The sequence below is a fragment of the Lipotes vexillifer genome, unplaced genomic scaffold, assembly GCF_000442215.2.
Source record: "Lipotes vexillifer unplaced genomic scaffold, Lipotes_vexillifer_v1.1 scaffold21, whole genome shotgun sequence".
In the NCBI taxonomy this organism is placed as follows: domain Eukaryota; kingdom Metazoa; phylum Chordata; class Mammalia; order Artiodactyla; family Lipotidae; genus Lipotes; species Lipotes vexillifer.
In genome coordinates, this window is record NW_006774065.1 from 1,599,526 (window position 1) to 1,624,448 (window position 24,923).

General features: G+C 44.7%; 2 protein-coding genes across 3 annotated transcripts in view; both read right to left on the reverse strand.

Annotated features, from left to right (window-relative positions):
- The window catches only part of DDX55 (DEAD-box helicase 55), a 15,723-nt gene extending 4,655 nt beyond the window's left edge, over window positions 1-11,068 (reverse strand). The window contains exons 1-8 of the mRNA XM_007448663.1: window positions 10,921-11,068; window positions 8,278-8,328; window positions 8,098-8,184; window positions 6,831-6,922; window positions 6,689-6,751; window positions 4,643-4,792; window positions 3,187-3,376; window positions 1,643-1,725 (exon numbers count right to left, since the gene is read on the reverse strand). Of these exons, the coding sequence (XP_007448725.1) occupies window positions 1,643-1,725; window positions 3,187-3,376; window positions 4,643-4,792; window positions 6,689-6,751; window positions 6,831-6,922; window positions 8,098-8,184; window positions 8,278-8,328; window positions 10,921-11,028 (824 nt within the window). The 5' untranslated portion in view covers window positions 11,029-11,068. The remainder of the gene's footprint in view (window positions 1-1,642; window positions 1,726-3,186; window positions 3,377-4,642; window positions 4,793-6,688; window positions 6,752-6,830; window positions 6,923-8,097; window positions 8,185-8,277; window positions 8,329-10,920) is intronic.
- A 1,579-nt stretch (window positions 11,069-12,647) lies between these two features.
- Window positions 12,648-22,040, reverse strand: TMED2 (transmembrane p24 trafficking protein 2). 2 transcript variants are annotated; one of them, XM_007448665.1, is made up of 5 exons: window positions 21,878-22,040; window positions 21,770-21,781; window positions 20,127-20,319; window positions 17,225-17,332; window positions 13,595-14,183 (listed from the first exon to the last, which is right to left on the reverse strand). In XM_007448665.1, the coding sequence occupies exons 1-5, from the start codon at window positions 21,947-21,949 to the stop codon at window positions 14,059-14,061; spliced, it is 510 nt and encodes a 169-aa protein (XP_007448727.1). In that variant the 5' UTR covers window positions 21,950-22,040; the 3' UTR covers window positions 13,595-14,058. The 2 variants fall into 2 exon arrangements, with proteins under 2 accessions (XP_007448726.1, XP_007448727.1); XM_007448664.1 differs by having other exon boundaries at window positions 12,648-14,183; window positions 21,770-22,009.
- Between the last annotated feature and the right edge of the window lie 2,883 nt (window positions 22,041-24,923).

Here is a 24,923-nt window from a genome sequence, read left to right on the forward strand (position 1 = left end):
ACCCAAACAACGTGTTCCTCCTTCTAAAACTGTTCTAGCAGGGGATCTCCCTGGCCCCCTGAGGAACTAATTAGACTGAAGGAGTCCTTCACGACAAGAACGACGACATCTTAAATGTAGCTTCACTCCTGCTGTTCCTTCAGGGAGCTGCTTCTTCCCCGCCCAGCGCAGTTCCCAAGGGCTCAGCAGAAGTCACACCTATCAGGTCCTCTACCCTAGATACTGGACTGGAGTCGAGGACAAAAGGGGACTGGAGCAGGGTCATCCCAATGAGGCTGTGCCCTAAAGAGATGCCCATCTGGGTCCCCCAGATCCTGTCTTCCCTAGAGGCGGTGCACCCAGCTTTCTCTTTGAGTCTGTGAGCTCCCTACACAGCCCCCTTCTAATAAAGTTCACCTTTTTTATTTGAGGGATTCCAAAGAGATGTCACATCCTTTTGTCGATGAGGGACCTGAAGCTTACAGAGAGGCAGTACGAGTGAGTGGCAGAGGAGAACCAGAGGAAGGTGCGACTCCGTCTCCCATGTTCTCCCACTACACCAGGCTGCAGGATTCCAATTCGGGCTAACTCCTGTCTAAATCTCCTGTCTTAAACACCTGTGCTAACTGACTGCGGCGAGATTCCCCAGTTTCCACCAAGAGTCACATCAGTACATAATAAAGCAGTTTTGCACACTAGAGTCACAACCCACAGATCCTGAAAGCAATCTGGTGGGTTCTGAAATCAATTTAGTGAGTCTGGACCAGCATTTTAAAAAAATTAGAGCAGAACAGAAAGCATCAGAATGCATCCCACCTAGTCAAATGCAGTTTTATGAAATCTTTGTTTCAGTTTCGTGTGGGGGGGGGGGGGGTGTGTGTGTACCAGGTTGTATTTCTAACTGTCGGACGGTACAGCTAATGCATTTTATTGGTGACATGATGGATGGAAAAGAAACATAAAATTATTTTGGTATTTCCAAAAGGACACCACCACAGGTATATCTGGAGGAGGAAAAAAACAGCCCAAAGGATACACACAACTGTTCCTATCTTGCGTTCTGACAACAGGACACACCCCAGTGTGGCAGACACTAGGCTGGCGGATCAAACACCCTCCCAACCACTTCCTCCTTCACCTCCCTCTACTACAGAGGCTGGGACAGCTACCCACTTGTTTTTTTCCCATCTCCTAAAGTGAGGGGCTGCTGGGTGACCCACCTTTGGCCCATACAATGAAAGCAGAAGTTAGCTTGGGAGGGGCTGTCTGAGAAAGTATTTTGCTTTTCTGACTAAAAGGGTCGGATGTAGCAAGCACTGCCCTTCCCCCTCTCCCTGCCTTTGCTCTTTCATCTGCTTTCAACGCAAACGTGGCAGCAGGTGTCACAGTGGTCATCTTAAAACTAGGAGGTGACCTACAGGAAGGAAAGTCCAAGACAGTTAAAGACACTGGTCTTGACGTTGCTGAGACAGAAACCAATGTTAGGAACTGCCTACCTCTGGACTTCTTTTCACAGGAGAAAAATAAACCCCGCCAGCGTGAGCTGCAGAAGTCATGTGCAGCAAACACATTCCTAACAGACAGACAACCTGAAGGGAATTCCAAACCTGAAGGCTACACACATGTGCACGTTCTGGGTGTGGCTGAACCCCAGAAGTATTACCTGAAGAAGACCAGGTGTTTTTCCTGCTTATGATTTCGAAGAAAATGTACCAGCTGATTAAATTTCTCATCTGCCTTACATACCTACAAAATAATAAAGGAAAACCAATAAAATAAAAACAAATTTGCTGACAATAATAACCCCAAAGCTAATTTCAGTTTCGGCCTTAAATTTTAAGGAATCTAATTTCCTCCATGAAAAGGGACAGACTTTCGTCAGAATGTTACTCAGTCTACTGAGATGAGAATAAACATCAGCCTGGGCTGCTGACACACGTAAGCCACAAAGTCACGTAACTGAGGACAGGGAGTCACCCAGTGCAGTTAAGTACCTCCCAAACCCCATATGCAGACAGCGCCATGCCAGCCATAACACCACCCCCGGGGAGGTCTTTAAAATGCAGATCCTTGGACACAGCATACAGATTACGATTCACAGCTGTGGAACTGGACCCAGGGGTCCATATTACTTACGAGTGCCCAGGGGCTTCCCTGGTGGCACAGTGGTTGAGAGTCCGCCTGCCAATGCCGGGGACACGGGTTCGTGCCCCGGTCTGGGAAGATCCCACATGCCGCAGAGCGGCTGGGCCCGTGAGCCATGGACGCTGGGGCTGTGCGTCCGGAGCCTGTGCTCCGCAACAGGAGAGGCCACAACAGCGAGAGGCCCGCGTACCACAAAAAAAAAAAAAAAAAAATGTGCCACAGGGTATCATTTTATAGATTTAGCTTCCTAGAAAACTGAAAGCCAGTCTCTAGAGCACTTATTTTTGGCTTTTTTTTGGCCGCCCCACAAAGCATGCAGAATCTTAGTTCCCCAACCAGGGATCAAAGCCGTGCCCCCGCAGTGGAAGCACATTCTTAACCACTGGACAGCCAGGGAAGTCCCATTTGCTTGTTTATTTGTTTTAATTGCTAAGAGTTAACATATATCAGTGGGAACACTGTACACCATATTGATAAAACTTGGAAAATCTAATAAGTTGTTAAAACAATTATTATAGCTGATCATTTAAAAGGAGAAACAGGACTTCCCTGGCAGTCCAATGGTTAGGACTCCGCGCTTCCACGGCAGGGGGCGGGTTCGATCCCTGGTCGGGGGACTAAGATCCCGCGTGCTGTGCGGCGCGGCCCCCAAAAAACATAACTAAGCTTACTGAAAGCAGTTCAAGTCAAAAAAAATTAGTAATTTCTTTCAGTAAATTGCTTTGGCTTTTAATACTTGTTTTATTTTTTCCAGCTTTACTGAGGTATAATTGGTAAATAAAAAGTGTATATATTTAAGCATATTTACACATTAAAAATCTATAGATGTATACATTGAAGGTGTACAAAGTGATGACATGCACGTACACTGTGAAATGATTATCGAAATCAAGTGAATTAACACACCCATCACTTCACATAGTTCCCTTTTGTATTTGAAGAACTACTCTGTTAGCAAATTTCAAGTACACGACACCGTTAACCCCAGTCCCCACGCTGTACCTTAGACCCCTACATCCTCCTCGATGGCCTGCAGGAGTCATGATACCACCCAGCGCTCACCATGTAGTAGTTCTCCAGGCGGGAGGGGGTCTTCTGCGTGCTGCTGGCCGCCGCGCCCTTCTCCTTCACCGAGATGCGCACAGGGTTCCGGAGGCCTGCTCTCACCAGGTTCTCCACTTCTTGTGTCTGAGTGGCCGAGAAGAGGCCCGTTCTCCTCTGCTTCGGCAAAAACTCCAAGATGGTGTTTATGCTAAAAAGAGAGGGCTCATCTTAACCCCTCACTTATCAGCATAATCAACAAATGGCGTTTTATGATACTAAACAGGTTATTTTAAAAGACTGAAAACCATCACAATATTTACAGTAGCTACTACTGGGAGGTGAGATAATGGGCGATCTTCATTTCTTCTTTATACTCTCATTTTCCCAAGGTTTCTTCAATGTAAGCATACAATTTTACTTTTACAATGGGGGGCAATTAAAAGAGTGAAATTAAGACAAAACTTTTTGAGACTAAAAACCATGAAACTGTACACTTTACATGGGTGAACTGTGTAACATATGAATTATATCCCAATAAAGCTACTTACTTTTTTTAAAACTCACAGAAACTTTTAAAGAAGCCATGAAGGAAAATACATCTTAAGAACATCAAAGACATAAGAAATGGAATTTAAATTGTGTGGTAGAATCTGAAGGAGTAATCAACCTAATGATTTGAAATTCACATGTGAGGACTTCCCTGGTGGCGCAGCGGTTAAGACTCCGCCTGCCAATGCAGGGGACACGGGTTCAAGCCCTGGTCTGGGAAGATCCCACATGCCGTGGGGCAACTAAGCCCATGAGCCACAACTACTGAGCCTGCACTCTAGAGCCCGTGAGCCACAACTACTGAGCCCGCGTGCCACAACTACTGAAGCCCATGTGCCTAGAGCCCGTGCTCCACAACGAGAAGCCACCAAAATGAGAAGCCCGCACACCACAACGAAGAGTAGCCCCCCCTCGCCGCAACTAGAGAAGGCCCGCACACAGCACCAAAGACCGAAGGCAGCAATCAATCAATCAATCAACAGAAGTTGTCTGCCGGTGCAGGGGACACGGGTTCAAGCCCTGGTCCGGGAAGATCCCACGTGCCGTGGAACAACTAAGCCCGTGTGCCACAACTACTGAGCCTGCACTCTAGAGCCCGTGAGCCACAACTACTGAGCCTGCGTGCCACAACTACTGAAGCCCACGCGCCTAGAGCCCATGCTCCGCAACGAGAGAAGCCTCCGCATTGAGAAGCCCGTGTACCCTATGAACAGTAGCCCCTGCTCACCACAACTAGAGAAAGCCAGCACGCAGCAACAAAGACCCAACACACCCAAAAAATAAAATAAACAAATAAATTAATTTATTAAAAAACAGAAATTCACATGTGGCTAATAGAGACAGTCATGGAGTAATAAAGGAATTCCATCTTGAGCTCCCTTTCATCCTGTGCCACCCGAAGCCCACAAAGTCCAAACTCCAGTACCTCGCCTCGAACCCCATATCCAGAAGCCTGTCCGCTTCATCCAACACCAGGACCTCCAGGGACCTCACGCAGCTGGCCAGATCCAGGCCCTCTGCCTTCCTTCGGAACATGTCCTCCAGGCGGCCTGGGGTTGCCACAATGATGTTCCCACTATGAAAACAAAGTTAACATTTACCGCACTCGCTGGATCTCGGGGACCTCTGTGATTCCAAACACCAAGTTTTGTATTCCCCCCAGCAAAAGTCATCTAAAATGCCAGCAAAGAGAAGGGAGACCACCATAATGGGAAGAGAAGGCTGCGCTGTGAGGGGACAGGTCTGGGTTCCAGGCTGAGATCAAGGGCAGGGCTCAGCAAACTGGCTCTTAGGTCACATCTGGACTCCGCTGTTTTCGTGACATTTTATTGGCACATTTACACATCCTCTTTCATTCATGGGTTGCCTCTGGCGGCTTTCACACCATAACAGCAGAGGTGAGCTGTTATGACACAGACTGTGTGATCGACAAAGCTAAAATAATTACCATCTAGTCCTTTACAGAAAGGGTTTGCTGACCCCCTGACTTTACTCAACCACTTTAGGTCCCAGGTCACTCATCTATAAAATAAGAATGTGAACAGATCTAGAGATAATTTTATGTAAAGATCACAAACTGGCAGACTGAAAGCCAAACGTGGCCCCCACAGACTGGGTGACCTGCAGGAAGTTTTGCTGTTGTTTTTTTTAAATGTGAATTACATGCCAACAGCTAAAACAATCTGGAGATAACACACAAAAATCTGGAATTCCATATTCTTTTTAAAACATTCAAAACCTGGAGAACTGAGCCCAGAGTTCTGTGGGAAGCGATCAGCGGGAGGTGAGTACTCAGGCATGAACTAGCCAGTCCCTCCCACTCCCTGCCCACCCCCTTCACACGTTTATATTATCCTCTGAGCCCCCTTCACACGTTTATATTATCCTCTGAGCCCTGTAGCAACTCGAGTCTGTGACCCCTGCTGCAAAGTATCTCCCATTGTAGCTGGACACAGCAAGTGCTCAAGAAAAATAGTTTTCTTTATTAAGATTCACTGACAAACTGGGCACAAATTCTATTGCTGCTCATTACAAACCTTATTCATCATGGGACAATAAAATGCCAAGGAGCGATGGCCATCGCGTATTCAAACACACATTCAGAATGCTTATTAAACACCAGCCGTGTGCTCAGCGGCTCACTAGGCTCTGAAGGTAAAATGCTGCTGGAGAGACACCACCCCGACTCTCCCGAGCCTCCTGGAGACACGGAAGAGCCTGGCACGTGCAGTACCTGGGAGAAAGCCAGCCCACTGTGGCAGCAGGGCAGGCTGTGAAGGGGGCAGCAGTGGAGAGTGGTGGCTCACAGGCCCTAGGCAAACACTAGGATCTACCCCAAGGGCCAGCAGGAGCCACTGAAGAGCTTTCAGTGAGTGACATGACCCGACTGGCATTCTGGTTGCTACGCGGAGAGTGGACTATTGGGGGCAATAGTAGACACACACAGGAGAGAGAGAGACAGAGAAGCCACTGCAGGAGTCCAGGGGGGAAATGAGTAGGAGAGGTGGCGATGGGAAGGTTGACGGTTAGAGACAGGCTCTGGAGAGAAAATGCAGAGGATGTGGTGCCAGCTGGCTGTGAGGGGGAGTGGAGGGGCTGGAACGAGCTGAGGCTGTGCCCCTGACTTCAGGAGAAGCAACGGGGGCAGATGAACAGGAAGCTCCAGATGAGGTGCAAGCCTGGGGATGAAAATTCCAAGCTCCTGTTGTAGACGCGTTTGCAACAGCTGTGAGATGCCTGGGGAGATGCCAAGCAGACAGGTGGATCATCTATGTGTCTGGGGCTCGGGGGCGAGGTCAGGGACCACTACGGGAGGGACGAGATCATGAGCCCGTGAACAAAATGGGAGGTTGGCCTGAAGAAAGAACTTTTTGTGGGGAGGGAGCTTCTGAAGCTGGGGGATTCCGGTTAAGCCTAGATCATGTGTCGATTCCTCTTGGGTTCAATGCCAATGGCAAGCAAGGCAACTTACCCATGTTCCTTAAACCTCGCAACATCCTCTCCAGGATTCCTGCCTCCGATCCAGAGAATCTGGCTAAAACAAGAAAAGTGTCTTTGAGCAGGTCAGGTAAAATCACAGCCCATGGCTGACAGGGACCCTGCCTCCCATTTACCTGAACTGTGGGAAGGGCTTCATGAAATGCGACAGGACCTCATCTATCTGAACAGCCAGCTCTCGCGTGGGTGTGATGATTATGGCACCAACCTGCCCACGTTGGGGAAGGCACATGATTAGCAGAGCCCAGGGCTTGCAGAGCTGAACTCACACGAGACTGCACCCTCCACCTAATGGACGAAGGTTCCCAGAGAAACAGCACTTCCTGGGCTTTTTCAGCAGTGCCCGGTCATGCCCGGTCACGGTACACATCAAGAGCTGACCCTTGAATGATGTGGAGGTTGGGGATGTGAACCTTCTGCGTAGTCGAAAATCCGCAAATTATTTACAGCTGGCTCTCCATACAACCGGTTTGGTTCCTCCATGTCCCAATTCCGCATCTAGGGATTAAACCAACCTCGGCTGGTGCAGACCTATAGTTATTCACTACTGAAAGAAACCCGCATTTAAGTGGACCTGCACCATTCAAACCCATGCTGTTCAAAAGTCAACTGTAGTTTGAATTATAGTCAGCCCTAGTTCTCTTCTACAAAGTGGCCACATACGTTGTTAGTGAACACTGGACCACTGCTCCTGGGGAAATGGGGTTAGGTTCCTGCAAGCCTCTGGCCACATTTGTGTCGACCTATCAATACATAAGCTTGTTTTACATATATTTCTGTTTAAAGATACCTTATTTTGTAAGTCAACTATACTTCAATTAAATTATTAAATAAAGACACCTCATTTAATATACACTGTTGATTCATTAACATTGAACTCATAGCCAACAGCACTATCAAAAGAAGCTTATGTAACATGTATTTTCTCCGTAAGGCACATCACAGCCTCTGTGCACTCAGGAACATTCGATAGCACTTTGGCACTATGTTTGGGGGTCATTTTAAACAGTGAAATCACCAAAAAAAAAAAAAAATCACAGCAGTAAGTTGACCGGGAAAAGGACACCTGCTTACAGCCTGAGAGCTGGAACGAGAAGGCAGTATCGCCCTGATGAGACTTGGCTGGGAAAGTGCCATAAGGCGACTCCCATTTGTCGCTGCCCCATACAAGTGCAGGCATGAGCACGAAAGCACACTGAGTGCTGCTTTGGGGAGCTACAAATAAATGTTAAGCAGTAGGCACATTCATAAACATAGAACCTGCAAGTAATGAGGACAGACTGTACTTTTTCCTTCTTATTTTTTCAAGCTTTTGACCAGCTTCTTCCTCAACTGTGAACTCTCCGATGACTAAGTGAAAATAAACCGTTTAGCTATCCTCACCTGACTCTTTTTTAACTTCTCTTCCCTTCTCAGGAGAATTTCCAGGACGGGGATGATGAAAGCGAGTGTTTTGCCACTACCTGTGACCTGCAAAGGGCAGAAAGTTCCCGCTTGCTTTTCCTCACAGTTCATTTTGGAAGGAAAACAGGAAGACAAGCTGCATTTACACAAGGTACTCACCGCTTCTGCAGCAACATCTTTGTTTTTCATGAACAGAGGGATGGTTGCTGACTGAAAAGAGACGTGGCAGAGCACTGGTTAGGGGATGCCGTGACTCCACCGATGAGGCCCAAAGCCCAAGGAACACAAGGCTGGCCTTGGTCACACTGGACCCCACCACAAAGTGGACTCCGATTACAGTCACCACCAGGGGCCCCAGTGGGGTCAGCTCACAGGTAATACAGCAGCGGTGTCTACACAGATGGCATGGAGGGGAAGTGAGCCAAGCTGGGATTTGGGGGTCCTGGGTTCTAGCCCTGCCTCGCCTACTCTTCCTCTCTGGACCAGGAAGGGTTTGAAGACACTGTCTTCCTTCCAGCTCTAGTATCACAAAACAACAATTTAAATAGGCCCTCTAATTATAAACACCGCAGAAGACCCACAGGGTTACAAGAGGCCTGGCCCTTTGGCTGCAGCAATGTGCAGCTGAACCTGAAGCAGACTCAGGTCTTGGCGTCAAGGTTGCCCCCCGTCCAGGACCACACTCCACTCCTGGTCCCCAGAGCCTGAGCTCACCCACTGCAGCACGTGCAGCACTTCTCTAACTGCTTCAGCACAAGTAAGTCTCAGCCTGGGTGATTTCTGTATCCGCAGGGAACATCTGGCAATGTCTGAAGACATTTGGGGTTGTCAAACAGGGTGGGGGGTCTTCCCTGGTGGCGCAATGGTTAAGAATCCACCTGCCAATGCAGGGGACACGGGTTCGAGCCCTGCTCTGGGAAGATCCCACGTGCCGCGGAGCAACTAAGCCCGTGCGCCACAACTACTGAGCTTGCGCTCTAGAGCCCACATGACACAACTACTGAAGCCCACGTGCCACAACTACAGAAGCCCACGCGGCTAGAGCCCGTGCTCTACAACAAGAGAAGACACCGCAATGAGAAGCCCGCGCACCGCAACGAAGAGTAGCCCCCGCTCACCACAACTAGAGAAAGCCTGCACACAGCAAAGACTCAACACAGCCAAAAATAAAATAAATTTATTAAAAAAAAAAAAAGAATGAGATTTTTCATTCGTTTTTCACACTAAGTCCTCAAAATCCACTGTACATTTTACACTCAGAGCACATCTCAATATGGACTCACCACGTTTCAAGTGTTCAACAGCCACATGTCAGTGACTACCATAGTGGACAGCACCTAGACCATCGACTCCAATGGCAGACACTGGGTCTTGTCTGCATTACAGTCCCGAGGCATGGCACAGAGCACTGCCTGCTTCCTCCACACCTTTCCTGAGGAGCCTATGGACATCTCAACTTAACATTTCAAAACAGAACCCTCTTGATTTTCACTCTGAAGCCTGTTATCCTTCCCAGCCTTCCTCATCTCAATAAATGATACCACCATCCACCCAGCTGCTAAGGACAAAAACCTCAGGGTCCCTGTAGATTCCTCCTTCATGAACCCCACATCTGGCCCCTCAGGAGCCCTAAAGCTATCCCAACATAGACTTTTCAATATCCACTGCATCCTCTCCACTCCACGCCACCATCACCTCTAACTTGACAGTGGTCTCCTAATGGGCCTCCTCACTTCTCTTATTCCTCTAAAGTCTATTCTCTACACCACAGTCACATCCCTTCCCTTTCTGCAGTTTCCCATGGAAGACAGCTTCCTGCTGCATTTAGAATAAAATACAATCTCCTACAAGGAAGACCCTGCATGATCCGGCACCCGGTTTGCTCACCTCTTACACTGCTCATGCTGCTCCAGCCACAGAGGCATTCTTTCTGCTCCTCCAAGCTCATTTCCAGCCGCAGGGCATTGGCACAGGCATTTCTCTTTGCTGGAATATCATGCCCCCAATCACCCCACAGCCAGGTCCTTCTCATTCAGGTAGCAGCTTAATGACACCTCCTCGGAGAGGCCTCCCCTATCTTATCTCCTATCCTGTACCTTCTTGTCACTGTCTCCTCCACAACACTTATCACCAGCTGAAATTACCTTATTCCTTTACCCCTTTCTCTCTCTCCTGCATTAGAAAACAAGGCCCATGAGTGGGAACCAACACTGCAAAATCCCTGGAGCCTAGAAAAATGTACCCAATATGTAGTTTGTCCTCAAGAAATTTCTTGAATAAACTGGACCAGGACACTTCACTTAGCCCAAGTAATAATAACAACAATGACAGCAGGTAACATTTACTGAGCGCCCATGATGTGCCCAGAATTGTCTTAGGTAATCTCCACAACAACCCTCTGGTAATACTATTTTCGTCATTTCACAGAGAAAGGAAATGAAACACAGAGAGGTTAAGTCATTTGCCCAAGGTCTCACAGCTAGAGGGGGTAGGGGGAGAATACGAACCAGGCACTTGGGTCCCAGCACCTAAGGGCGGGGTTGGGGGGAGGTGAAGACCCTGGCACAGGTGAGCCGCCGCCTGCCGCCTCTGCCTGGCGATCATTAACCAGCTTGGCATCACCCGAGTCGGCGCAGCAGAAAGACGTGGCAAAAGTCCCAGCCGGAGGGGTGAAAACTCCAGGATGCGAGTCCTAACACCTACCAGCCGCGTCCAATTAAGCGGCCGCCGGGCCCGCCCTGAGCCTCCCCTTCCCCAACTGCCCCCTGCGCACCGAGGGCCCACCTCCCCGGCCCCGGGTACCTGCACCGGCGTCATGTACGGGAAACCCAGCTCCCGCAGGACACCCAGCACCCGCGGGTGCAGCGGCACCGGGAGCGACTCCCAGGAACCCTCCGTCACGTGCTCCATAGCTAGCTCCACCACCGCAGCTACCACTACGACGCCTCCCTGGCGCACTTCCGCTTCCGCTCGCCAACAGGCCCCGTCCGGAACCGTGCTCCAGTCGCAAAGTTCCGGAGGGCGGGGGAAGGCGCCCTCGCCGCAGGAGAGTGGAAAGCCGACGGCTGGCGGATGAAAGCTGGCCGCGGGGTCCCGGCCATGGTGCCATTCGTCCAGCGCAGCCACCTGGGCTCGGAGCGCCCTTCCACATCGAGCAGGCGTTTGGGCGGGAGGGATTTTGCCCCGGCTCTCACACTTTCCCTGCCAGTTGGAGGCAGGTGGCTGCACAACACCGCGTCCTGGCCAAAGGACAGTGGGTCTGGAGGGAGTTGACAGAAATGTACCCCAGCCCGGGAGCCCCAAATATGCAAAACAGGGTGATGGTGGGGATCCACTGCCTACTACACAATAAATGCTGGTTTACTTCCGAGGAAGTGAGGTCAGAGACCTAAACAGGAACACTGAAGCTTATTCCTGTGTTCACCACTGGATTGACTCGTGCACGTGTACATTCATTCAGCAAGCTTTTACTGACCAGCTATTATGAGCTGGGCCCATACCTTTAGCTTGGCTTGCTCCCTTACATCCATCAGGACTTTTCAAATAGCATTTCAGTGATGCCTTCCTAATCCACTTACCCTGCTTTATTTTTCCGCCATATCACTTATCATTAATATGCCATATTTCTAAAAGGTAAATCCTAGGATAATGGGAATTTTTCTGTTCTATTTATCTCAGTGCCTACAACTGGTTACACACAGCAGTCACCCAAATATTTTAGGAATGAATAAATGGGGACAGTACTTATGCAAACTCCAGTCATCTCAAACTAGAAAGTGAAAGAGTAAAGCCTAAGGCAACATTTTCATTTTAATGCCATCATCACATCTTCAAAATGCCTTTGACAACTGTTTTATAAAATAGGACTTCCAAACAGGTCTGAAAGCAAAGACAGAAGGAAAACGCATAGCTGCATTTTCATTTTGGGGTCTACTTACTAATTTTCTGATCTGGGGACCCTTTCCAAGCCTGCTTATTTCCATAATGAGGATTATAATAGCACCCAAGGTAATAGATGCTTTGAGAAATAAATGAGGCAGACCGTGTAAAGCGCTTAGCGTCGGGCCAGGACATTACACAGTGCTGGATAAACCATAGTTTCTTTTATTACTAGCAGGCCCTTAGTGTAATAGAGGAAGAGGAACCATTTCTAAAAGTAGAGATCTAGATTCTGGTCCCATCAATCACTCTTCATCTGGGAGCCTTGGGCTAATCATTTGATCCCTTTTAAAGTTATTTCCCACTTCCACAAACCAGGTGGTTGAGTGAAAATAACTCAAACGTTTTTTCCAATGAAAAAAATACTTAAGATGTTAATAACACTGACCCATCAAAGGAATCACACAGGGAAACCTAAAATTGGGTTCCTATTTACTATCCTCAAGTTTACAGACATACAAAGTAACAGATATTTATAACAGGCATCATTACTCAGAAAACATGACATGTCTCATTTCAAATATGATTAGCAAGTTGGTATTTAACAAATGTGAATTAATCAATATATAAAACACAGAATACCAAGACTGTTTTTAAAAAGAATTGTTTATTTACTGGACCTGGGGCAGATTAGATACACAACCAATTTTAAATTTACATCTTTTAACTCAATTTTGAAGTGTTTTCACACACACACGCACACAAATTGGCATGCAACAGTTGTCCTAAGGTAAAACACAGTCACCTTAAACTGTTGCAAGTATTTTCACCCAAGGTTGAAAAATTGTTTATCCTGAACATGAAAACCTGTAACAAATTTAAATTAATTATATAAAACTCATTACTTGTAGTTTTCCCCTTGCAAAGATCCAAAACAAATGTACAAGTAATCAATATACATCAGTCACAACATAATCCTGGATCATCCCCACACCAAAACTAGATGCTCCTTTAATTTTAAACCCATCATCAGAGGCCAAGAGAAAGTCATTTCGTTTTATACAAAATTCACATGTGCCAAAAAAAAGAAAGACCCAAGAAAAACAAAAACAAACACCCTAGTACTGACAGTAATGCTCAGTACACTAATTAAACAGTGGCCAAAATGCCACTGATCAAAAATAAAATAGTGGCTGTATATCACTGCAAAGAAATCCAAGAGGCTTTTTTAACCCTTTGGCTTCAGAAATCCAGGTTTTTCCAATTATGTGAATGCATACCTCCTCCGTGCCAAGCGTAGAGAAAGTGGATGTGCCAGCATAGAAAGAAAAAGAACCACCGTTCACTGCAACACCCAGAGAATTGGCTTTAAAAGAGACTTCTTACAAGGTTAGGCAGAAACCAAAAAATGGTTATTAGCTGCTTGTGTCAACAATTTTAAGTGGAGGTGATTGAGTTCTAAGCAAAGTAAAACTTTAAAGGGGAAAAAGGTTGTTGGTTTAAGTCTTATCTTCAAAGCAAAAACAAGATAGACAAAGTATAAAAGTACCAACCTGGTAGCATACTCTAGTCACAGAGCTCTGCCATTAGGCTGGATAGAAAATGTCAAGATTCAGATTGTTGTTTCTGATAAGGACTCAACAACAAAATGAACCTTTAATGACTTGAACTGCAGGATAAGGGATCCCAAGAATGCAGTCATTTTTAGTAAAGTACTATCAGTAAAGTACTATCCTGAACAAACTGCATTTTACTATGAAAACAAAAGCAAAGAAGATATAATAAGGACTATACACCTAATTCCACTTACAGTGTTTGAGTTCTGGAAGGACCTGTATATGGAGAAAGAACTGAAATATGAAATCATGCCAATCACATGTCAAATTTTCACTGTAACTTTCCTAAAAAAGTGTTTTCCCCCAGTATCTATTAATGACAAAGAAAGAGAAGCTGTGAATGTACAGTTTAGAAAATAAAAACGTAGAAACTAATGACATTATTATGACCAAGATGTTTGGTAAACAGTGAATTATAAGTTTCAGATCATCAGGAAAAGGCTTTTTAAACAACCCTCCGGACTTCAAAAAACCTCTTCAGGTAGTAGATCTGTCCCAATGTCATGGCAACTAGAACAAGAGCTTCAAAGAAGGACCAAAGGACCACTCTGCTGTTTGTGTTGTCATTGACTGTTGAGGACAAACAAACAAACAAAATTTAACAAAGAGAAAAAAAGAAAGAAAAAACAAAAAGAAACCGCATAGGCATCGTAAATTATCCCCTATTCTTAACTCCACGTGAGAGTCATACTTCACACAGCACTCTCGGTACTCGAAATGCCTCTGTCTTTCGTCCCCAAGCAACTTTACTTAGAAGCAGAGAACTTTAGATTTAGATGAGACCTTAAAAATTCATGGAGTTCAGTCAAGCCCAATCTGATTATACATGAGAAAAGAGAGGACAAGTGACCTGCCCAAGGTCACAGTCTAGGGTTAAAACCCAATCCTTTCCACATTAGAAAGTCCCTGCATTACAATCCTTTTTGCTGAATCAGAAAATTGACTTAAAAAAAAAAAATCAAGAGATTATTTCAAGATCACAGAGTTACCAAAAAGCACTACCTACCAAGTCAAAATGTGTCAGTCTAAGTGTCTTTCTCTTTAAGCATTTATCCAATAAATATTTACTGAGCACTATGTACAGTACTTAGCATCTGCTCTACATGGTGAGGTTTCTCAGTTTCATGGACCAATACTGGCAGCTACTACTAGACAAACTTGAACTAGTCTCATGATTTACCCCATTTTTAAGCTAAGAATTTGATCATCAAAGGAACAGCCGTGACTACATTAATTTATTCCACTCAATTTATATCACATTCTTTCAATTTCCTGATCAAATTCCTTAACTTTTTAAAAGCACTGGGTAGTTTCTGATTTTTCTGCAAATGGCCAATACTAAAAACAATAATAACGAGCAATACAGTAATATAGATGAATAACTGTTGTATTTTTAGATGTATGTATACCATTTATAAAAAGGTAAACTAGAATTGCAATAAATACTGGTCTGATGATCACTCAAAAAGAAGTGAAAAGCAATTAAATGTTTCCAGAAAGATAACTTGTAGTTACTCAAAAAAGTGGGGTTTTTTCCAGAGTAAAAACAGACACATGCCCAAGAACATTAACTAGAACTCTAAAAACCACCAACACTTACATTTTAGTGCTAATCCCATGGCATGAAGTTTATTTCTGCTGCAAACTTAGTAACCAATTTCTAGCATAACTGAATGACTAGCATCTTAAAATTTTTGTCTAAAAGGGGAATGGCTCAGTAAATACTTCAAAATATTAAGCAACCACATAAAAAGAAGTATTTATCTCTCCCTTCACTTATAGAAAAATGCATCTTTAAGCTTAAATAGAACACAGTGAAGCATACTAACATAGGAAAGTAACCATCTAGGAAACTGTGTGTATATAAGAAGCTGTTCTCATGCCATTCACACATTAGCCTGATCTAAAAGCAACAGCACTATTACAATACTGCAGTGTAAAAAAAAGTCTCATTAGAGCCATCTCTGAGAAGCCAGTGTTATAGGAAAATGTACAAATGACAAACAACATTGTGGGAACTATTTGATTTGTGAAATTAAACTGAATGTCTAAAATTCTATTTTGTTTGTGAAACAAATACAAGAGTATCTCCATTCAAATTAACGACGAGAGAATAAGGTTGGATGTCCCCATAGAGTGGAAGACTGGTGCTTCCTCTGGCTGCTGTGTTCCCAAGAACCTCCTATTTCCCTAAAGCCACCTGGCCTGAACTACTTAAACTACAAAGCAGTGAAAACTCTAAGTCCTCACACTTTGTTCACTGCCCTTCTCATCCCAGAATGGGCTGGCCCCCACCTGGGAGCAAAATAACCAACAGGTAAGGGAGGGAAGGTAGGGATTCCAGAGGGTGAGGAGATCAAGAGTGCAGGCAAGGAGAAGGAATCATGGTGGAAGAGGCAAGAGAGCATGCATAAAAGCCTTGGTCCATCTCAGGCCCCATTCCATCCCAAAAAAGGGAGAACAGAGGCACTTCTCCAGTCTGTTACATTTACTCATTATTCTCCCAAGGAGAGGTGAACTCTGCACTCTAGGTCTTAAAGGGGCCTTTCCATCGGGAGCAAGAATAGTTGTAAGAGGGTGGGAAGAACAGAAATCATATCTTGAAGAAATTCAACCTGTTCTTATCTATTGGAGTCGCTCTTCTCTCCACTCCCTACCCCAACTTCAAAACAAAGATTCCAGACATAAGCCACTTTGCATTTACAGATATGAGCTTGCTCCCAGTGAGGTCTATCCCCAAGGACAACCTGGAGGATGAAGATACTGAATGGGTGCGGACCTGGATCTAAAATATGGTCATCTGGTCTGTGGGTCAATATGGTACCTCTTAATTTTAAATGCAAAAGCAACATAATTAATGCTACATCCTGGGCTAAAGCAGGCTTTTGCAACCTAAGACGGGATTCCAATTATCAATGTTTCTGAAGACTAATACATTCTCAGTTCTCAGTTTACAAACTTGGGAGCCCAAACTGATCTTCACCTGGTGAGTACCTCTATTCATGGTTTAATGCTTTCTAATGTTTAACTAGACTAAACATTAGGTTTTGGAAAAACAGCTAAGCCTCAGCATATAACATTTACCACACTGGCACAAAAGTTTCAGATGTGTGATTTAAAACCAATGCGACACCACAGGGAACTATGTTCAATGTTATGTGGTAGCCTGGATGGGAGGGGAGTCTGGGGGAGAATGGATACATGTATATGTATGGCTGAGTCGCTTTGCTGTGCACCTGACACTATCACAACTTTGTTAATCGGCTATACTCCAATATAAAATAAAAAGTTTTAAAAAAATGCAATATCCATTTTACGGTGTTTTTCCCTTCTACTTTACGAAAACCATTAGCTTACTCCCCAGCTGACCATACATTTTTTTAAACTCTTAAGGTGTGGTTCAGAATGAATGTCCCAATAATAAACTAGTCTAGTAAAAAGCTCTACAAAGAAACATGTATACTCAAAAAATATCTTTGCATAGATGTTTTTTTAAGTCAATATTTTAGTATGTTTATGTGTGCAAAATTGCCAAATGAGGAAAATACAAGCAAGCTCTTGGGTAATACACCATCACCAATTCACAGCCCCCAGTCAAAGCATTAACTTACTTGCTCTGTGTATTCTCTCCCGAACTTCCATGTATTCCTGTTCATGCTTTACAGCTGTCATCGCCACTGCGAGCTCATTAATCATTTCTTCTAGCTTGTTCTGGTGAGCTACAAAAGGATTTGAAAACAGATTAGCACATACTTGGCAATCTTTCTGAAAAATACTTATAAAGCAGTAAAAAAAAAAAAAAAAAAAAAAATTCCTCCAGAGAAGGCATACAAAAGAAGCTATGTTTTTTTAATTTTTTAAAATTTATTTATTTTGTTTTATTTTATTTTTGGCTGCGTTGGGTCTTTGTTGCTGCGCGCGGGCTTTCTCTAGTTGCGGCGAGCAGGGTCTACTCTTCATTGCAGTGCATGGGCTTCTCATTGTGGTGGCCTCTCCTGTTGCGGAGCACGGGCTCTAGGTGCGCAGGCCTCAGCAGTCGTGGCACACGGACTCAGCAGTTGTGGCTCGCGGGCTCTACAGCACAGGCTCAGTAGTTGTGGCGCACGGGCTTAGCTGCTCCACGGCATGTGGGATCTTCCCAGATCAGGGCTCAAACCCGTGTCTCCTGCATTGGCAGGCAGATTCTTAACCACTGTGCCAACAGGGAAGCCCCAAAAGAAGCTATTTTTAAGAAATGGCTCAGACATCATTTTGGACCACTGATGACAATTTAATTCTCAACGCATTTTTTAAAGTTCATTCCTAGTAGAGAAACCTTTTACAGAGCAGGAAACATACTATACAATGTTTACTAACTAAAGGACTACAACCCTAAGAAATGTCTTCCAAGGAATTCCTAAGTTAAGTTCACTAAACTCACTGCTAACCATAGTGGAGAAAATAAAAAGACTTGCGGGGTGGGGGGTGGGAGGAGGTGCCACAAAACATAAAATAAACAAAACCCTAATAATAATCCTATAAATAATGATATTTAAACTAAATCAAAATCTACTCTTAAAAAAAATCATATAACTCTAATGTTAATTTAGGAGTAGTATCAAAACTGACTTTTAATCTTTATGAAGCTGAGCAGAGAAAAACATGAAGACGTTCTGAGGAAAATCCACACCAACTCAACATTCTTCTATTACAGTCAAAGCAATAACTTCACTATAGTGGGAAACAGCAGGCACTGCAAGTGAAGAAACAAGCTCTCAGCCGCGCAAGGTTTAAAAGCAGGTATTCTCTTTAGCAAGGTAAACTAACAGTTCTGAAAAATAAGTGTATGCTTCTAGGTAATGCTGTATTATGACAATGAACAAACAGGTATGAAAAAAATATACCACAAGGGAAGACTGCATCGGAGGGGTTTCTTCAGGACTGCCCAAGATTGGGCCTCATCTTGAATTCCAAATTGCCACAGATAATCCTACATTTCTTAAGAGAAACCAAGAGCTTCTACCATTTTAAGGTAGTTGGGCTGGAATCACAAATGATCCCTCACTAGCTTCACGTGAAAAGCCCATGCACTAAGGGCAACCTTTAGAGCAGGGTTTCTCAGGAGAAGCACTGTGGACATTCTGGACCACGTAATGCTCTGTGGTGGGAAGCTGTCCAATGCATTGTACAACCACCAACCCAGCCATGAGAATCAAACATGTTTCCAGATATTGCCGAATATCCCCTGGAGGGCAAAAATCATCCTAAGCTGAGAACCACTGCTTTAGAGGAAAGCTTGATTTTATAGCTGCCATTCACTGATATTAACAAGCAAAAGCGAGAATTTTAAATATCGTGTTAAAAGATTTAAGAAGAGTATTCACATTCATCAGCCAACATTTTCTGACTATTTAGAAAGAACTAATTTCCAGAAAATGAACAAAGTCAAAGCCCTTCAAAACTCCTAATTCTCCTTGAGAATTAACCAAGCCCTGAACTGCAAATGACCCTGGAAAGCAAGCACAGAAATTTCTTAGTAGTATGATTCTCTAAATTCTATAGATTTCAACACCTAAAAACAGTTCACCTTCTTTATGTAAATACTCTACTAAGTGCTCACTATCTGGGGCAAGTGATATCACGTTAATACTATGAAGTACTAGTAAAACTACTACTAGTTTCCAAAGATCCTGAAACGTACTGTGCCAAAAAAAAAAAAAATCCTTACGTGCTGTTCCCGGTAAGCAATTTATCCAGAAGAATCAATTTAGGGTTCACTGCTGGTCAGCTGAGGAATAAAAATTAATCCAACTGCAACATATGCCTGACAAAGCTTTTGTCACCTCATCTAGACATGGCTCCTAGAACTGCATTTCACATCTAACCAAGTTTCAAATGACCTAACCTGTACCTCCTGTAACCAAATAGAAACCGCCAAAAAACAACCACTCTAAAACTCTAAATTAGCTGTAGGGTTTTTTTTTAACTAAGAGAAAAAACACTCTCATGCTAACAAACTGAGGTTAGAAAGAAGGAAAGCAGAAATTAGACAGTAGCCAACAAAAGTATGCAGAAAGACAGGATGCTGTCAAAAATCAATCCACATACCATCCCAGGTATCTCCACCACCTGAAGAAAAGTGTAAGATATAAACACACACATAAAAAAAGTTTAGCTAAACTAGTCATGTATACAAATGAGCAACTAAAAATGTATATACCAGAATAAGCAAATTAACAGAACAAACAACCTAAGACACATGTAACCTACATGCTTAAAAGAGCACAAGTGACTAAGCTGCCTGAAATGGCAATTGTAAAGAAGTAAAATATAAACATGAACCTCCAATAACTTCTTTTTGTTAATGAGGAGATTTTGATAAATAAAAAGTATATTTCGCAAAAGGTTTTTGGTCATAAATACAGTCAGTGAACCTAAAATAAGATATCAAACACTCCACTCAGGTGGATAAAATGTACAGAATTAATATTAACTCTTAGAATGTGACATCAATCTTCTGAATGTTCATCTCACCTTCTGTTTCCATGTCTTGTCCTTTGGGGGCCTCCCCAATATCAATGGTGAACATCACTATCTTTGGAGTCATGGTGGACATCCTATTGCTAAAACAAAACTTATATGTTCCATCCATGTGAGCAGCAAATGTGTATTTCCCACTGGACTCCCGGTCTCCTTTATAAATTCCTTTATTATCAGGCCCTGTAATCTGGAAGCAGGAGAGAAACGCGTGAGATAGCTCAAAAGATTTAAAATCATAAGTGATGTCTGTTGGCAACAGAACATTCTCTAAGAAAATGTAACCTGCCGTTGGCTCCACTTCAGTTACTGACAGTAACCTCTTTGGGCTGCAGTTCTCCCATTTAAGAAACAAGGCTCTCTGAACACCTTTCAAACTCTACATTTGTCTGCGTGACAACATTTGTCTTATTTGTCCAACTTAAACGTAAACCCCTCAGAAACACACCTTACACTTGTCTTCAAGTGGCCCAATACCACCAACAAACAGGTTAATATGTAGCTGTTAATATCAAAACCAGAAAAAAAGAAATCTCTTCAAAACTAAGAATTTTGAGCAAGCTATACGTCTAGGTTTTCCTGATTGACCTGCCGGTAAAGGAATCTGCTTTATCTGAGATGCCTAAAGGCCTAAGGGAAAGGATTAGGTTGGAAATTGGGAGCCCCATGTTCTCACCCCAGTGTGTTACCCCACTGTTAGGCCTTGCTCAAGTCAGTTCCTCTTATGAAGCCCGTACCACCTGTATAACTTGCAGACTGAAATAGGTGATGTCTTAAGATCTTAGCTAATTTTAACAGTCATTCCTTCCATCATCTCCTTATTTCTGGACTTCACTTGTTTTGTGTGATTTATGTCCCGCTCAGTTGATGGTCACTGTCAGATGGAAAATCCTTAGACTCAATTAATCACACTAACCGGTGAATTTAAATAGTAATTACATCTGGTTTCCTACAAAAAAAGTCAGAGGCGAGTCATTCCCTGGACTTAAAAAAGGACACAGGAGAAATTTTAGGGACTGCTAGTTTCTTAAAATAATTTTCCGTTTTCTCCAGATACTACGCTGCAGTCACTTCTAAACTGCATGACCCAACTCCACTCTCCTAGTCATGAGATGGCTAAACGAGGTATCCGGAGGTTTGTGTAAGAACGAGTTAACTCAGGTGAAAAACTAAAGGCAAACACAACGCGAACGTCTGCCTAGCACTCCTCCATAGCTTCCGATTTACTTTTTCAGAAGTTTCCATACCACGTCCCAACTTTAATTTGCGCTATGAAGGGAAGCAGCTGATGACCGGATCGAGACCTGCCACCAGCTAAACGCGACTATGAAGCGCCTCCTGGGCCCGGAGCTGACACGCGGCGCCTGGTCGACAAAACTCGGCGAGAGGTTCCAAGGGGAACACGCCGTTCAAGCTGCGAATCCAAAGCAACCACGCAACGGCTCCGTATCCCGAGCGGAGCCCGGAATCCGGGCGGGCGCAGGGAAAGGGGCAGTTAGGGGGTCGCCAGGTGGCGGCTCGGGCCCCTCCCAGTACTCGGACAGCGGCCTCCGTGTCCCGCTCCCCGCGCGGGCCCCGGGCGCCGGCAACCCCCGAGCGGCCGCGCGACCCCGCCTCGGCCGCGGGCAACGCGCCCGCACCTCCACGTCGATGTCCAGGAAGCCGCCCTCGGCCACCTCGAAGATGAGGCCCATCTTGGTGCCCGAGGTGACCCGCTCGAAGAAGCACTCCTCGGCATGCGCGTCGATGCTGACAAAGTAGCCCGAGGCCGTGGCCAGGAGGGCGGCCAGGAGCACCAGCAGCTCAGCGAGCGTCACCATGGTGGGGCTGGGGCCGAAGCCAGGACCGGGACTGCGGCCTCCAGAGCCGCCGTCGCCGCTGCCACCAATGTAGTCTCAGCCGCCGCCGCCTTAGCTCCGCCCCTTCCGGCTGCGCCACCCGAGGGGGCTGATGCGGGCGCCGTGGATTGGTGGGCGCCAGTAGCTGCCACGTAACGGACGCACGGCGGCCGCCGAGGGACAAGGCGGTTCTGCGCGGCCCGAGCCTGGACGGTGGCTCCGAAGGGCCAGAAACCATCGTCCGTATCCCTATCCCCGTTCGCGTACAGCCTAAGTTTCTCTGGAGTACACTAGAAAGCGGTAGTATCAAGAAACCTCTTCCGCCCCATGCACGACCTTCTTAGGATTATCCACAAAGACGGCGAAAGATTTGGAGGCAGCAATAGGAGTGGAAGGAGGAATGGGGCTGAAGTTAGCCTCCCCTCACCTCGCAACAACCGACTGGGGAAGGATGGGGACGGGTATAGACTGGGAAGGGGCTCGAGGAAACCTATTGCGATGTTGGAAATGTTTTATATCGTCACCTAAATGATGGGTACATGAGTGTTAACGTACGCTTTTTTTAAAACTCAGGAAGCTGTATACTTAAGAGTAATGCTCCGTATTTTACTGTATGTGTATAATACAACTACAAAAAAAAAAAAAAACTTTACCTTGTCTACATCCTCCAAAATTAGAAGTCTCTCACCTCCCCCAAAGTCTGGCTGACACCCCACACCCCTTTAGCTCTTGCCAGCTACTAAGACAATTTTTTTCCAGTCTTTGCCTCCTGGCATACTCCTACTCATCCCTCAAAACCCAACTCAGATGTCCTCTCCAGACCTCCTTCTGCCAAATACTAGACCCTTCCTCTGTGCTTACAAGGCAGATTTGTGCCTACTGAGTTATCGTTATTTACCAGTCTGTGTCACTCATGAGGCACTAGTCCTGGCATGTGTGTACTATGCCCTTAGGCTGTAGCATAGGGCCACAAAAAACCTCACTCATGACATGTTAGCTGACATATCAAGTTCACTGAACTGGCCTGAAGATGAGATATGGGATGTTACTCCAATGTTGCACATAGCTGTGTGACCTTAATTATGTTCCATCACCTCTCTGAACCTTAGTTTCCCTATCTATAAAAAATGTGCCACCACATTCTTTGCTTATCCGGTAAAGTTATCATGAGGATCCGGTGACACTATGTACATAAATGTGCTGTGCAAGTTTGAGGGATTATTTCTTCAAAGGCTATCAGGCAATAGGGGGCAGTAGTGGCCCAGTATCCAGTTTCCCACTCAGGTGTCAAGAAACAGGTGCAGCTTGGGTGATGGAAGGTTCCTGGCTGTGACAATGTGTTACTGAACTCAGAGTTCTAGTAATGGTCCCCTGATTCCCCACCTTGCAAAAGGCCCTGCTTTTCCTGGGAGGTCAGTTCTGTAATGTTATCCTGGCAGCCTTCACTGGAGGGAGGCTCAGCCTAGAGCTTGCTTCTCCAGCCTCACCAGCCCATTTAGAAGCCACTATTTCCCTATAGTAAATCTCTTTCTGCTTTTAATACCTTAAGAGGTTTCCTATTAAAGTGAATTAAACTTACAAATATAGCCTTTTTGACTTCCCAAGCAACCCAACTCTGTAGAAAAGTACCAAGAACAATTCTGTTTTTATCTGGATGTTAAATGTTAATTTTCATTTTCAAACTGATTAAATAACATTCTAACTCCACTTGTCAGGGATTTAAAACGTGGACACTTAGCATCTCAGTGGACCACAGTGAATTGTATATTATGGGGGTTTTATTATGTAAGTCATGGGACCCAAATCCAAATGCCTTCAGGGATCAGGCAGTTTATATGAGATGGCATCAGCTTAAGGCAATAGGGAGTAGGGAGGACTGTGGCAAACTGAAGCATAGATGCTGTATCTAAATACATTCAATTCCAATTTTTGAAAACATGGTGGTGGCCAAACCAAAGATGCAGCCAGAAGTCATCTATAAATTTATATGTTATATTATAAAAGTAATGGTGCTATCAAAAATTGGAAAAGAGACAAAAGTAACTCTAATCACAAAACTATAAAACCTATCAACTACATGGTATATTTTCTTCTTTGCCCAGGTTTTTCTTTTTAGCATCCTTGTCACAATTACTCATCAAGTATCTTTCAACAATATTTCAGGATCTGAAGACAAATTAATTCAAAGAACTACAGGCTCTCAGGATTTGTCAGGTCACCCACAGAGTTGTTCAGCCGTCACCACTGTCTAGTTCCAAAACATTTCATAACCCCAAAAAGAAATGCTGACTTATTAGCAGTCATACCCCATTCCCCATACCGCCCCCCACCCCAGGCTGATCTACTTTCTGTCTCTATGGGACGAAATCATACAATATGTGGCCTTTTGCGACCAGCTTCTTTCACCTAGCATAATGTTTTCAAGGTTCATCCATGTTGTAGCCTGTGTCAGTATACCATTCCTTTCTATGGCAGAACAATACAGTATTATGTGGATAGACCATATTTTGTTTACCCATTCACCCATTGATGGACATTGGGTTGTTTCCACTTTTTGGCTATTATTAGGAAAGCTGCTATGAACATTCACGTACACATTCTTGTATGGACATAGAGTGGACAAGATAAATTATTTCTTCTTGTGGCAAAGACTAGGAAACCAAGTTAGAAAGTGATGAGCGATTTGTATCAGTTGCATAGTCAGTTCTCCAATGCTGACAAGTTTTAAAGAGAATAACAAAGGCTGTTTCCACAGAAAGGCTAAATCAGCTTTCTCCTGTCTGGGCATTAACATTCCCCTTCCCTTCTGGTCCCACAGAAGTCTTTTTTAAAATTAGGAAAGAGTAAAGAATACTGAAGAATTTTCTTTCATTTTTCTTTTCTTTTTTCAGATTTTTTTTCCCACACCACACGGCGTGTGGGATCTTAGTTCCCCAACCAGAGATGGAACCCTTGC